Raw genomic sequence first — 14,481 nt, 5'->3', positions numbered from 1 at the left:
AAACATGGTCTTGATTACTGCATTCAAGGCATGAGCAAATACATAGGCTCAGAAATAATGAAATCTGACACTCTAGTAGCTAACTCTTAGGGGAAAAAAATCACAGGAAAAAGTGGGTGTGAGACAAAGATTAACTCAGTCTTCAACAGTGTAAAGAGCATCCATAAAGTTCAGCACTATGTGATCAAAGACGTGCAAGTGGAAATTTCATACAATATCTGGTAGGGAATCTCTCAGCCTCAAAATATTTTCTTCAGTTACCACTCTGTACAGTCTCAATCAGCATAGATAGCAAGGAAGAATGGTGGACGTTGCAGCTGAGTAGAATCAGCTGCTCTATAGGTTGCCCATCCTGAGAAAAAAGATACGTATTCTACACATTCAAAGTACAAATATCCTTTTAAAAAAGTATCCTGTTTCTCTTTTGATGTAGATATAATTTCCTGTTATGTTGTCTGCTCTTTTTATATGATATAATTCATCCTTGGACAGATCAGGAAGATCAAAACATATATTCAATAAATAATGAAATATTTATAATTTGGAGAATAGCTAGGAAGTTGTTTTATCAGCTCTTTTCATAACACTTGTATTGCTTGCTTTAAGAAATTGAAGCTGAAGAATTGAAATGCAGCTACTTTATATATTGTGCATCATACCAGTCATAAAACTCCAAAGAACTTTCAAAATATACAGTAGCTATAAATGCCACCTTTGCTATTAAGACGGTGTTCAAAACTTGTAATGTGTATAATATATTCTCTGTCACTTAAATCTCCCCACTCTTGGCACAGATATGATACCTTGAATATATGCCCAGTGAACAAAGAGGGATAATTACCTAGATAGGCTTAAAAGTCACACATCCTGAAGATCACAGAAACAACCAGATTAATTTATAAAATGATGGAGAAGAGGTGTGTGATAGGGGGATGGGCAGGGGGCCTAAAACATCTTGTATAAAATGCCAAATAGAGGACGTGTTTGTTTGTTTTGTCAGCAAAGAAGGAAACGGACCCAGTGACCTATGGATAAGTTTATATATATGAATAATTTCTCAAATGCATTTTCTTTTCAACATCTAGTTATAAAATAAGATTTAATCAAGGATATATTCTGTAGCAAAAAAAAAAAATTCCTCAGTCAATTTTTACTGCAGATTCTTGGGCTTGGTTATCAAAATCCTAGGTAAGGTATTCTTCATGGAAACCATTTCTTCAAGCTTTACCCAAGTCTTTTTTTCTAGACAATTGCAGTAACAGAAATATAGGGCAAGTGTTCTGGTTCTTCTTTTATTTTACACATTAACACGATCTTCTTAAACCTCCAACTGGAATAATCCTGCAACTACCTCCCAGTCAATGTATTATGCCATCCATGGTTTGAGTTTGGCTTAACTTGACGTTGCCAGCCATTGGAATTTATAGAATTATAGTTAAAATATTGGTGGCTTAGCATGATTATGAATACCGGAACTTTTTACAGCGGGTTGGATTCAGACCTTGCTCTAAGCTATACTGTTCAATTTTTGATGTGGGAATCTATTCATCTGGTTTATTAAATCAAAGCATTTTTAAACAAATGGTGGTTTTTATTTCCCCTTTTTTTTTAGCATATTGTGTGATATTTTCATTTGTTTAAAAAAACATATAAAACGTCTTTGAGGATGTATGACAGCTCAAGAGTCTTTGCTGATCCAAGGATGTGCACTGAGAAGCCAAAATAATAATAATAATGTAAATATGTTGCATGGCAACAGTGAATCTAACTAATGGAAGCAACCAGGATAATTTCAAGCTGTACTGCTCTCCAGAGGGAGGGAGGGAAGGAAGGGATTACAGGTCTTTTTATTGCAAATATGTTATTTATGGACAGGTGAGTTATAGTCACTCTATTACAGTCCTCATTGTGGCCACGTACTGTGAAACTTATTATGAATCTGAAGTCTTCCCTATTTTTCAAACTTTGGGGTGGGGGATGGGGGTTGCTGAGACAAATATTTGCCTAGATGTCATTTCTCCTTGACCTCACAATCAGATCTGTCTGCTGTCTGTAACATCTAATTATATAGATCAGGGATAGGTCATCTGTTAGTGTCAAAGTCTCACTGGACAATTTGAGAGCATGTCATGGTTGCTAATATAGAATTGTTGCCGTAGGACATCAACCTGTTCATAAGATACCTGCTGTAGGAGGCATGGTCAGTCACAGAAGTGCCATGTAATAGAATAATCATCCAAACAACTCTGCCACTTTTCTGCCACTGAACCTTTCTGGAACCCAAGCTGGACTTTGCTTTGTAAAACTACTTCCTGTTTATTTAATTAAAAATACTTTTAAAAAGTCAGGCGAGGCAGGCAAATGGGCACATTAGTGTTCATGGGTACTGTACTCTGGTGTAGGTAGCTTCTGGACACAATCTGGATTGTTTTATCTAGATTAAAACAAAACCATAGACTGTCAGGAATGAAGAGATTCTCCATATGATATGGTACCCTATTTTAAAATGACAGAATGCTTTATATGCAGATGAATGCCACCCTCTTAAAACTCTTATATAAAATCATGAAAGACTTCTGCCAACCATAGCTATTTAGGATCAAGCAATTTCTTGTGAGGAAAACATAGTGGTCTTTGCATGATAGACATGTTTCTCAGTCATCTTCATTTTGCTTCCATTAATTAAACAGTCCAAAATTAATGGCAATTTCTTTAATGGCAATTTCCAGTCTATGTTCTCTAAATCATTGCATCTCAAAAGTTTGGGGAGAGCAGACGAAACTTTGGATATTTTCAATCATTTCATGTATCAGTGAAGATTAGGAACACCAACCCCCCATTCTGACGTTTTGGCTATGCTTATCAGGAAACCCACCTAAATATTTTCCAGGGCTTCATGAAAGTCTTTTGTACTTTCTTAGAAGAGGTTGCTAATAAAGAATAAGATAGCATTTGGGAAATTAAAAATGTAACATATATTGCTTAAATTTCATAATATTACATCTTTTCTCATTCGTCCCCTAAATGCTTTGAGTTGCCTTGTAGGATTCCATGATACCATTTCCCTTCCGCCTTCAAATCTTTCCCCAAGCCTTGTTTTGTGAAGCTTTCAGCACAACTGCTTCTCATGCCTTGATGGAGCTGCATGTAAGCAAGCACCAGTATCTGCAGGTGAAGCCATTTGTGGAGTTCCCTATTTATATTTTCATATATTCCCTTTTCTGTGCTTTTTTCCTTTTAAGCTCTGTAGAACTGACATTTGTCTGTTCTTTGGAAAGTTAGTTCCGTGTTTATCATTCATGAAAAAGAAGAACCACCCCAGCAGACCTAAAGATGAGGGTCAAGCCAATTCTTGTTTCCTTTGCTTAAGGGGGAAAAATGATTGGCATTTTATAATAGCAAGGCTGAACTTGCCTGGACAGAGGGATCCTCACAAAACTGTCAAGGCAACATTGTTCTTAATCACATCATGTGTCTGGTCTGTCACTTCTGAAAGGTTTCGTGCCCTACCACAAACTTGATTCTTCTAATAAAAGAATGGCTCAATTGTCTGACATTCTTCTCTGCTTTTTTTCTGATTGAGGTTAGGGGGCAAAGGTGGAATGCAGTTCAGGCAGGTTAGTTTTCCGTATTGTAAGTTTGTGGCAGAGAAATAAAGAGTTATAAAGGACATGCTTCACCAGCTGCAGGCTTTTAGAACACAGGATTCATCTCTAAAATACATTCCTGCTTATTCAGTGAAGTGAGCCTCCACTGAGTTGCACTAATGTGCTCTTACTAAATCCATCAAATTCTTATTACCACAAGTATGTGGTCTCTTCCCCGCTCCCATGCCATTATTTCAGAAGCATGGCTGTAGACAAAGGAAGATGGCGGTAGGGTAGCTATCATAAATTACATAAAATATGTAATACTTCGAGGTTCAGTTTTGAATCAGCCTCAAAATATAATTTTACTTGATTATACCACTCTGTTCTCAAAAGTAGAAATTGATTTTAAAAAGCAAGCAAACCAAACTCATAAATACCACTTTGGAAACAGCAGCTACAATAATCGGCAAGTTACATGTCACAGATCAACTTGTCAAAAATATATTTCAACAATTCACCCTGGTGAGAGCAAGACAGAGGAAAGACCAATAGAGTTTGGCAGATGTCTTACTGTAGAGTGTCTTGGAGAAACTACGTGTATTTCGAGATATTACAACATAAACATTTGCAATAAATATGCACTGAGCCTAGGAAACAGGGAAAGCATTAAGAGACTCAGATAATCTCCTCCTGGACTCCCTGGGGTATAAGAGGGAGGGAAGGGAAAACACACCAGGCCACATTATTCTGTTAGTATAACCTATTTAAATAAAATATAGTGCTAGTCATCTTTAGTGTCTGGTCAACTTCAAAGGGCTAACGCTCTGATTAACCACACACACACACACACACACGGCCTTATTGAGAGCAGGTATGGAGTTCCAAAAAGTTATAGCTGAGTCAGGGACAGCTGCCAGTGCAGCAAACTCCTGCAAAGGTTGGCTTTGAATTTAACTGGGTGCTTTCCACTTCTGTGAGAATGAATGGATTTGGTGTGAGTTTTATTTGAGGAGTCTCAAACTGTAATCCCCTTTAGGAACCTTTGGATCTAATCCACTCCCTCCAGATAATCCACTAAGTGCTTTTCATCAAACTTGAGTCTTATGGAATCTCTGAGGCAAAACCCCATTTTATTATGCCATCACTGTAAGAGTTGCCTTCTGCATCACAATCCCCATACTGGTCATGGTGTAGAACTAAATGCTGTCATTTTCTCTTTGCTCTTGTTCTGGTAAGTATACCAGAGGTAGCCTGAGTTATATTGCATAACAAGCTAACTCTGTAAAAATATAGTAACAGCCCCAGCTGCCATCTGATCAGTGTGTCCCACTGCTGTTGGTCTGTTCCTTCAGCTCCGCATGTGTAGTAGATAATAGAATATGCACACAATATCAAATATCAAATCCAATTATTAAAACTTCTCCTGAATTTTTTCCTGAAAAATATTTAGCAATCACTTCCACTTCTGATATGTATCTAACAGCAGATAAAGGGTCAAGAGACTTCAAATGATATCCTCTTCCATCTTCTTGTGTAGCAGTTTTAGATCAAATATCCCCGCTCTCCCCTACCATTTAAGAAATATTTTCTCTGGATAAAATTGAGCATGAAATGTGTACATGTAAAAATGGTGGCCAAATATGAAATGATGGGCAACACTAGTTAGTTCCTGAAGTTTCCTTGGTGTTCAGGAAGGGGGGGGGGGAGGAGGGAATGAAAATAATTTAATACTTCGCTCTAATTAATTTTCATTTGGAAGAAGTCAGATATTTCCTGTAGTTAAGTAAGATGCAGAGTAGATATGACAACCTCTAATCTAACCAGGCTGACTGAAAGGGTATATAAACATATTGGCAGAGCAAATACAGGCTATGCAGCTGTCTGAGACGAACGAAAAGCACTTCAGGCAGCATCAAGCCAAGCATGACAGATGGAAGCAGAATGTCTTGTGGGATATGAAGAGGACAATGCAAAGCAGTGCCCAGCTGGCCTTAGGAGTGACAGAGAGTGATTTGTTTGTACACATCTTTTGCTAGAGAAGACCTTGACCTTAGTTTTATATTAGTTCCAACCCATGGAGTCTTCTGAGCAAATAGTTCCCAGCTCATTAGCTAACTCTTTGTTGATGTCATTTTGACAGCCACAAGAACCTGCTAAAAAAGGGGGGGGGAGAAATCAGAGTGAAATCTGACATTCAGATCTTCTTCCCAAGAAATGATTGGCATCCTCCAACTGCGCATCATCACTAATAGATTTTTAGAGAACGCAGCAAAGTTATCCTGCGCAATCTTTAATGCCAGATGCTGGAATGAGATAAAATATTTTAAAAATCTATTTGAATCTATCTTTATTCACCCAGTTTTAGAACTTATGAGCTAGACTCTTGTATTTCTCTGTGTCATGCCCTTGACTTCCATTTGACAGATGAATAGAATGCCAAGGCTCCCCCACAGTAGACACAAGGGTACATTGATCAAAGTGAGGGGAATAGGAAAGAGAATGACAGCTTGATCGCCACTGCCCCATGTCTTTCCTTCCTCTTTCAAAACAGATATAAGACATGTTTTGTTTTTTAATGCAAAAAGACACCTACCCACAGCAACCCACCACGATTCAAAGGATCAGTTCAGAGTGACTTCAGGGAAGGGCCTCCTCACTTCCATAATAAGAGCAAGCAATCTTGGCACCCACTTCCCAAGCTTTGTAATCCCTTTTACTCCAGAAGATTATCTAAAGTTAATTCTTCTGAAAGGAAATGAATAACTTTCACTTTAATGGAAATTTAGGGCCTGGGCTGTTTTTCAAAATGTGAACGTACACATATAAACACGCACATATATTTCTATGCACCATTTTTAGTGTTTCAGTTCTAAGGTAAGCAAACCAAAAGGGCTTTAAATAATGGATAGAAGACATTTTCTTTCTTCTGAACTATATTCCTCAATGATACTCTGTCAGAAGTCACATTGTGATGGCATCTGAGGTCAAGTTCTCTCTCTTTCTCCCCTTCCACTTGCCCTCTCTTTTACTAATCGTCTTAGTTCTCCTTCCCTCTTCCTAAACAGCCAATGTTTTGCTATGAGAAGGATAATTTTTTTCAACAGATCTGAACTGATAACTAGCCGAAAACTTTTGGAATTAAGAGTATGGGACACAGGCTAGTGAGTCTTGCTTTAAAAAATGAGTGACTCCCACAGTGCAATTACTTAAGTCCACATTTTTGCTTCTGAGATTCACGTATTACAAAGTCCTTCAAGATCCATAATGGGACCTAAGAATTGTGGCTCAATAGAAACAACCCCCCCCACCCATTTTTCTGTGCTGCAATCCCATTTCCTCTTGCATAATATTTATGATTACTCCTGTTAGAGTCAGGAAAACCTGCAAGCGTTCACACACTTGCATGTTTTCCAGCTTCCATCAGTAGCAATCATAAATATGATGCAGGATTGTAGTTCTGAGCAGTTGCACTTTTCTTGTCATCCGTGGATGACAAGTGTGAGAAGAGGAGAAGAAAAAAAAGGACTAGATCGAAGACAAGGGAATTTGTTCCTAGCCAAATACTTTTTAAAAAGGAGAGGCAAACAATGCTGATGAGAATAGAGCAACAGCGGGTGAACATTTGCTAGTACCTGTTGGCTGTCGAGACCTTGCTTCTTTCAAGTAGTAAAGGGCCTTGTTGTAGTCTCCAAGGTGATAGAATGCTACTCCTGACCGATAGAGTGCCTTGAAGTTCTCCCCTTCTTTCTTCAGTACTTTCAGACAATATTCTTTGACCCTCTCATAATTCACCAGCTCAGCTTGAAGTAGGCAGGCTACAAGAGAAAAGGGAACAGCAACTACTACAGTGTAAGTCTGTTTTAGCGAACTACTCTTTCAAAACCAACAAGGGAAAGAAGGTGGAGTTGGATGAAAAGGAGGCAACTTAGGAAATGGTATTCTCATTTAATAGATCCCATTTTTCAATCTCTAATCTCAGCAGAAATTGTTTATGCTGGAATTAGAAATTGAATAAAGGTGGTATGGATGGATGGGTATCCACTTCTTTGTTTGTGTTACAAATGAGCCAGGAATTCTCTATGCACTAAGAAACAAACTTTGTACAGGCAGGCAAATGGATTCAAACTATGATCAAATAATACACATGCATGCAAAGTGTAGCATATACATAGAATGCTGAATTATATGGGGCAGCTTAAAAGATATTAAACTAAAGAAAAGAATAGTGTTATGAAAAATAAATATGGATACTTGAACTGCAAGGGTCCTTAACATGAAATCATGCATAATACCCAATAATATTTTCTCTTTCAATTGCATACTTTTAACTCAACACTTGCACTTTATGTTCTAACTCAAAACCATTCACAACGATCTGTTTGCATCTTCTGTTATAATCTGAAGAGATGCTCTGTAATCAATATCCACACAAGATGGAAATAAGACTCTTGTTCATACAGAAGCTCCAGATAGATTAGATAGATAGATAGATAGATAGATAGATAGATAGATAGATAGATAGATAGAGATAGAAATATATAGATATATAGATATAGATATATAGAACACGAAAAGTTGATATGTAACATTTGCATGCCCAACTGCACATCCCTGTAAAAGTTATAAAGCTGCTGCATAGTGCTTTGGATTGTTTAGCATATCTTCTCTATCTTTTTTTACACTGCAAATGAAAGCCTGAGACTAATTTGTTTAAAAATATTTGGTAAAACCATGGGACCATCTGTACCAGGCCTTCCCACATCAGCCCCTTTGTCACTAAGGGATACATTGCACCCACTGAAGATGCAAACTCACTATGTAAGCACTGTGGTTATTTCAGTGCAGAAAACCATTTACAGGTTCAGGGTAGTGACTCATTGGCTGGACTGTGGCTGTATGTAAAAAAAAAAAATTCTTTTGCTTGCATCATGTCCTGGTATCTTCAATTTACAGAATGATAAGAAGACTGAAAAGAGCTGCTATCAGCATGAGGTCAACAGACAAAAATCTAGCAATCTTGTCTGTTCTCAGACACCTTTATGATGTTCTTTCTTCTCACGTGTTCGGCAGGAGATTCAGCTTTTCCTTATCATGCTTGTTTTTCTTTCACAAAAACTCTATGCAAGTTGTACCTTTGCTGAACTGAAAATACACAGTCACATCAATTATACAGATTTACAAATGCACAAGCAAAAGTACATAGTTATTAAATGTTCTGTCCTATGACTGCATTGAGAATTTTTTTTTTTTGCCAGGCACAGCCTAGCAAGAATGGGTTAATTCTACACTTTTCTCTGCGTATTTTATGTCATTTCCAATAGAGACACACTCTCTCTTTCGCTTCACAATGGAACTACTCTGTGACAAAGCCGTAGAATTGATTAGTTCAAAGCCAGACATAGGATCCCCGCTCTCACTTTTTTATAAGCTGGACTGTCTTTTTCAAGATGGAAAAAATTCCTGGCCTTGAAGGGAGAGACAACATAAGAAGCCATGGATTGGCCTCCACTTTCATCATAATGTTAGTATTAGATGGACTTCCTCTCCCCAATTACACCTACCCATGTCATCAGGTCTGGCAGAAGACGTATGTTATGGGTCCCATCTGCTAAGGAGTCACATCTGGTGGAACCCAGGAGACAGCCCTTTTCTGCTGTGGCACCTGTCCTGTGGGACATCACCCCCTCTAGATGAGATTGGCTTCATCTCTGCCAACCTCCCAGAAGTCTTTTAAAACCTTATGTCAACAGGTTTGGGGATCGCAAGGGAATGGTATTCAATGAGGTGACTCCATTGTTCACATTATCTTATGTTCTCCTCCAGTCTTTTAATATTAATTTTTGTACTTGTGGAATGTTTTATGTATAATATAAAACTCTCCCTCTGTGTGTGATAGACCAGTTGGCTAGGTCCATCATCTGTCTGTCTGTCTGTCTCTGTCTCTCTGTCTCTGTCTCTGTCTCTCTCTGTGTGTCTGTCTGTCTGTCTGTCTTTTAAGGGCTAGATGCAATAACAGCAGACACCTCAATGAAATTTCTGGAAATGACCCTGTCTCCAAGTCCTTTTTCCATTCACTCATTGGTAACAGAATGGGACAACTCATGACAGCCAATTCACCATGACCAACTCACCACTGTCAATTCGCCACGGCCAGCTCACTGCAAGACAACTCACCATGGTCTATTTGCCATGCGCCAACTGGCCACGGGACAATTCAACAATTCAGTTTAATTATTCAACATTATTTTAAAATTATTTTCAAGTTTGTCATTCACATTTCATTTTATCCCTCCTTTTGCATCTTTTCTTTAATGATTCTATCCCACCATTTCTTTGATATTATTGTAACTGCTATGGCTGGGTTGTCCCATGGCAAGTTGGCTGTGGCGAATAAGCCATGGTGAGTTAGCCATGGAAAATTGTCCTAGACCTGATCAAGGAATGGGATTGATCAACTGCAGCCGGACCTGCTCTAACTCTGCTTCAGGTGGTAGTACAGGTAGTCTCCGACCACAGTTGAGCCCATAATTTCTGTTGCTAAATGAAACATTTGTTAAATGAATTTTGCCCCATTTTACGACCTTTCTTGCCACAGCTGTTAAGTGAATCGCTGCAGTAGTTAAGTTAGTAACACTGTTGCTGAGTGAATCTGGCTTCCCCATTGATTTTGCTTATCAGAAAGTTGCAAAAGTTGTCCACATGACCCTGGGACACTGCAACCGTCATAAATATGAATTACTTGCCAAACATCCAAATTTTGATCACATGACCATGGGCATGCTGCAACAGTCATGCAAGTGAAAAACGGTCATAAGTCACTTCTTTCAGTGCCATCATAACTTTGAACAGTCACCAAATGGACTGTTGTAAGTCAGGGATGGGATTCAACCGGCATTACTACCGGTTCGGTAGTTACGTTTTGCGCGCGCATCTGCACGTACTACACCATAAGCTGTGCCGCTCGGACAGCTGAAAAGTGCTGTGCATGGGTGCGCAGTGTTTGAAAAAGCACTTTTTTACTGCTTTTTCAACCTCAGCTGTGCCTCGCAAAGCAGCTGAAGTTGAAAAACCAGGAAATAAAAGTCAGGTAAGAGCCCGGGCAGGCAGGTGGGCCAAACAGCAGCAGACACAGAACCAGTTCTGTGTCTGCTGCTCTTCATAGCTACTGGTTCTGTACAGTCAGGCAGAACCGGTAGCATCCCACCCCTGTTGTAAGTTGAGGACTACCTCTATATGCTTAGGAATATTTCCTTTGCTATTATGATGCAGACTTGCAAAATCAAGTCCGATACACAAATGTACCCTCAATCCGTTCACAGTAGCCTGCAAAGCAGAAATAACTAGTGCAGTGATGGGGTTCAATTTTTTTTACGACCGTTCTGTGGCTTGGTGGATGTGGCAGGAGAAAGATATTGCAAACTCTCCACTCCCAGCCCATTCTAGCGGGAGGAGACTGAAAAATCTCCATTCTTTCCCCACTCCTGGGAGAAAGTTACTACAAAATCCCATTCTCTCCCCACCCCACTAACCTGCTTTCCAGCTCCATTCTCCTGTGCAGGGCAACCAAAGCAGACCCAGCCAATCAGCTGGGACTCGGGAGGCAGAAAAGAGATGAGGGCAGGGCCAGTCAGAGGTGGTATTTGCTGGTTCTCCGAACTACTCCAAATTTCCGCTACCGGTTCTCCAGAACTGGTCAGAACCTGCTGAATCCCACCTCTGAAGCAGTGGTGGGATTCAGCTGGTTCAGCAAACCGGTTGTTAAATTACACACACACACACACGGCTATCAAAGTGGATCCTGGGTGCTGCGCTGCAATGGAGAAATGGAGTGGCCGGCATGAGAGAAGGAGAAGGCCGCTTTCCCTCTTTCTTCGCCCTGCTCCTCCTCCTCCTCCCCTCTGCTGGCTGCTCTGTTACCTATTTCTCCATTGCAGTATAGTGCCCAGGGACCACTTTGATAGCGGGAGCAGGGTGGGGGATTTAACAACCGGTTCATCCAGGGTCAGGTTGGGCCGCACATCCCATGACAGCCAACCTGACCCTGGGTGAACCGGTTGTTAAATTATTTGAATCCCACCGCTGGACATAGTATCTGCCTGGTCCAGCATCTTACTTCCTGTCGTTCTCTCCCTGTATTTAAATTGACTGTCTAGCAATTTGTGGTCCAAGCTACGCGGCCGCTGATTCTGACATCATATTGATTAGCCACTATCATTGATTAAAATTCAGGCATGTTCCGATTAAACCAATTGCACAAGTTAGCCTTGAATTCAAGTCTTGTTGATTTCACGAAAGATAGATACAACGGACGTTAGCCGGATATCATCCACAGGTGCTGGCGTTGTTGTTGTGAGCATCCGTGGAAATCAGTATCGACTCTGTCGTGAAAGAAAGGCATAATTTTAGGGGCCGGTGCTCTTATGCAGCAAGAGAAAGTGGCTGCTGCTTACAGATGGTAATTTCAGATGGGGGTGGGGATTGGGAAAAGGGTGTGACAGATAAAAGAAAGAAAATGCCTGAATGCTGCGGCAAAATCTTTTTCAGTCATTGGCCCGGGTCACCTGAGTTCTGTTTTGAACAACAAAGAGTCATCATCGCCTGCTTCTACATGCACTTGTCAGATGTGAGGGAAATTTGTCACACATCACAGAGAGCACTAATGGGGATTTGTTCCCAACGCAGACAACAAGCGGCAGATTTTCATTAGGGCAGCGACAGAGGGGTTAAGGATTAAATTCTCCTTCTTGGCTAATGCAGCCTCACCAACGACATCCCAAACAAATACAAATCTGCGGACTGACATTTCCATTCAAAGCAATACATCTTAAATGCATAAAAGGCACGGAGCAAAGGCTTGGCCCTGAATTCATCCCCTTCCTCCTGGCAAAGGGAGAGAGCAGAAACAGAGCCAGCAGGGTTGACCCAGTCAAGAGAGAGATTTGCCAGGAAACGGTTATCCAAAGACCACATGGTCCTTTTGCTCCTTTGCTTCCAAGGTTCGTTTGGGGAACCACACGCAGGGAATTCTTGACTTGCAAAGGTCATTTAGTGACTCTCTGAAGTTACGAGGGCACTAAAAAAAGGACAATTTTTTCGCACTTATGACAATTGCAGCATCTCCATGGTCACATGATTTACATTTGGATGCTTGACTCACATTTATAACGGTTTGCAGCGTCCCAGAATCACGTCGTCCCCTTTTGCAGCCTTCTGACTAATTGCAAAGTCAATGGGGGAAGCCAGATTCACTTAACAACCATGTTACTCATTTAACAACAGCAGTGGTTCACTTAACGAATGTGGCAAGAAAAGACGTAAAATGGGGCAGAACTCACTTAACAAATTTCTCACTTAGAAACATAAATTTTGGGCTCAATTGTGGTCGTAAGTTGAGGACGACCTACAGTCAGTAGGACCAGGAGCTCCTCTTTGGATGAATACAGCTTCAGAGCAAAGTTTCTCACCCTGGGCAACTTTATGCTATGTGTGCCCTTCAACTCCCAGAATTTCTAAGCCAGCGTGATTTAGAGAGGATTGGAACATTGGAAGTGTTCCCCGTGGCCTTCAAAAGCAATAAACTCTCCAGCTTTTAAAAAATCAGCTATATCCTCTCCTCTCCTTGCTTCTCATGGAGCTTCAAATGAAGGCAGCCATTCCTTTCTGTCATCCACCCCCATGTCTCTTCCTGTCTCCACACTTCCTTCTTGTTAAGGTGCGAATCTGAAACTAAAATCCTTGACAGCCTTGAGAATGTAGTTCTATATTTATGTATCAAATAACAGGTACGATGGCATAAACAGCTGCCCTTTGCCCAGGAATTTTGCCTGCTGCAGTCAGAGAGCAACCTCTTTATATAAGGTCGGTGCCGCAAAGAGACAAATGACTGGGAACATGAAGAGTAAAAGACAGCAAAAGGCTTCACAATTGCGGCCTCACAAGAAGCGGCCTTATTCTGAAATAAAACATTGATGCACCTAGCACAGAATTTTCTTTATACATTCTTCTGGGAGATGAGCATTTGGGAGAAGAGCCGTTACCTCGAGTCCAACCAGAACCATTGGCATCTAATGTCACAGCAGTTCTGCAAGATTTCAGACAGAAGCCTTTCTCAGTGTCACTTGGAGGTTATAAAAAAAATTGAATATGGACCTGTTTGTAATCAAGCGCCAAACACTGAGTTATGATTCCCTTCAGAGATCAGTATATCCTTATGATCAATCATTTAGACCCAGCAACTTCATCAAATCTTTTTTATGAAGTCATGGAAATTCTCCCTGGTGTCCATTACTACTGTATCAGAAACATGTTGATCCCTATAATGATTTTCAATCTCACTGTAAAATTCCTTCATTTCTCAAGGAAGCCAATTCTCCAGCTGCAGCAATTTAGGAATACAGTTCTAAGGGTCAGCTCTGAGGTAAGGAAGTTTCATGTATTCCTATGAAAGCTGCATTACTTCCCTGCTATGTGTCCTTTTTGTAGGATTACTGCAATGTTTCTAAGCTTGCAGCCAAAATATCCTTTCTGCTACTGCTCCCACCCAAAAATTACTAATAGTGGAAATGACGTCATTACGTCTGTCTGTGAAGAAGTGCCCCATTTATACAAGTATGCACACAAATATTTTTCCACAGCTGCCATCCATGATCTGATTTGGGGAGGAAATCTAAGCCAGAATTTCATTAATTTATGCAGAACATAAATTCATCAAGTTTCTGAGGCCCAGTATAGCTAAGAGATAGTATAATGAAGGTTTAAATATAATAAGTCAAATTGCAGAAAATTATTTGTAATTTTCTTCTCCTATTTTCCAGGCTGACCTTTCCTGGTTTTGGACTTGGTTAGTACTTGGATGGGAGGTAAAACCATAGCTAGACTGAGAAGTACATTT

General features: G+C 40.2%; 1 protein-coding gene across 2 annotated transcripts in view; it reads right to left on the bottom strand.

The window, feature by feature from the left end:
- The window catches only part of TTC9 (tetratricopeptide repeat domain 9), a 33,927-nt gene that overhangs the window by 1,789 nt on the left and 17,657 nt on the right, over positions 1 to 14,481 (bottom strand). Inside the window, exons 2-3 of one of the 2 annotated variants that reach the window (XM_087921725.1) lie at positions 7,223 to 7,405; positions 5,640 to 5,743 (exon numbers count right to left, since the gene is read on the bottom strand). In XM_087921725.1, the coding sequence (XP_087777851.1) occupies positions 5,652 to 5,743; positions 7,223 to 7,405 (275 nt within the window). In that variant the 3' untranslated portion in view covers positions 5,640 to 5,651. The remainder of the gene's footprint in view (positions 1 to 5,639; positions 5,744 to 7,222; positions 7,406 to 14,481) is intronic. The other variant, XM_026703887.2, reaches the window with a different exon arrangement.

This window comes from Pseudonaja textilis, chromosome 1, assembly GCF_049901715.1.
Source record: "Pseudonaja textilis isolate UNSWEBS1 chromosome 1, rPseTex1.2, whole genome shotgun sequence".
In the NCBI taxonomy this organism is placed as follows: Eukaryota; Metazoa; Chordata; class Lepidosauria; order Squamata; family Elapidae; genus Pseudonaja; species Pseudonaja textilis.
Note: the sequence above shows the minus strand (reverse complement) of the source record. Positions and strands in the feature narration are given on the sequence as shown.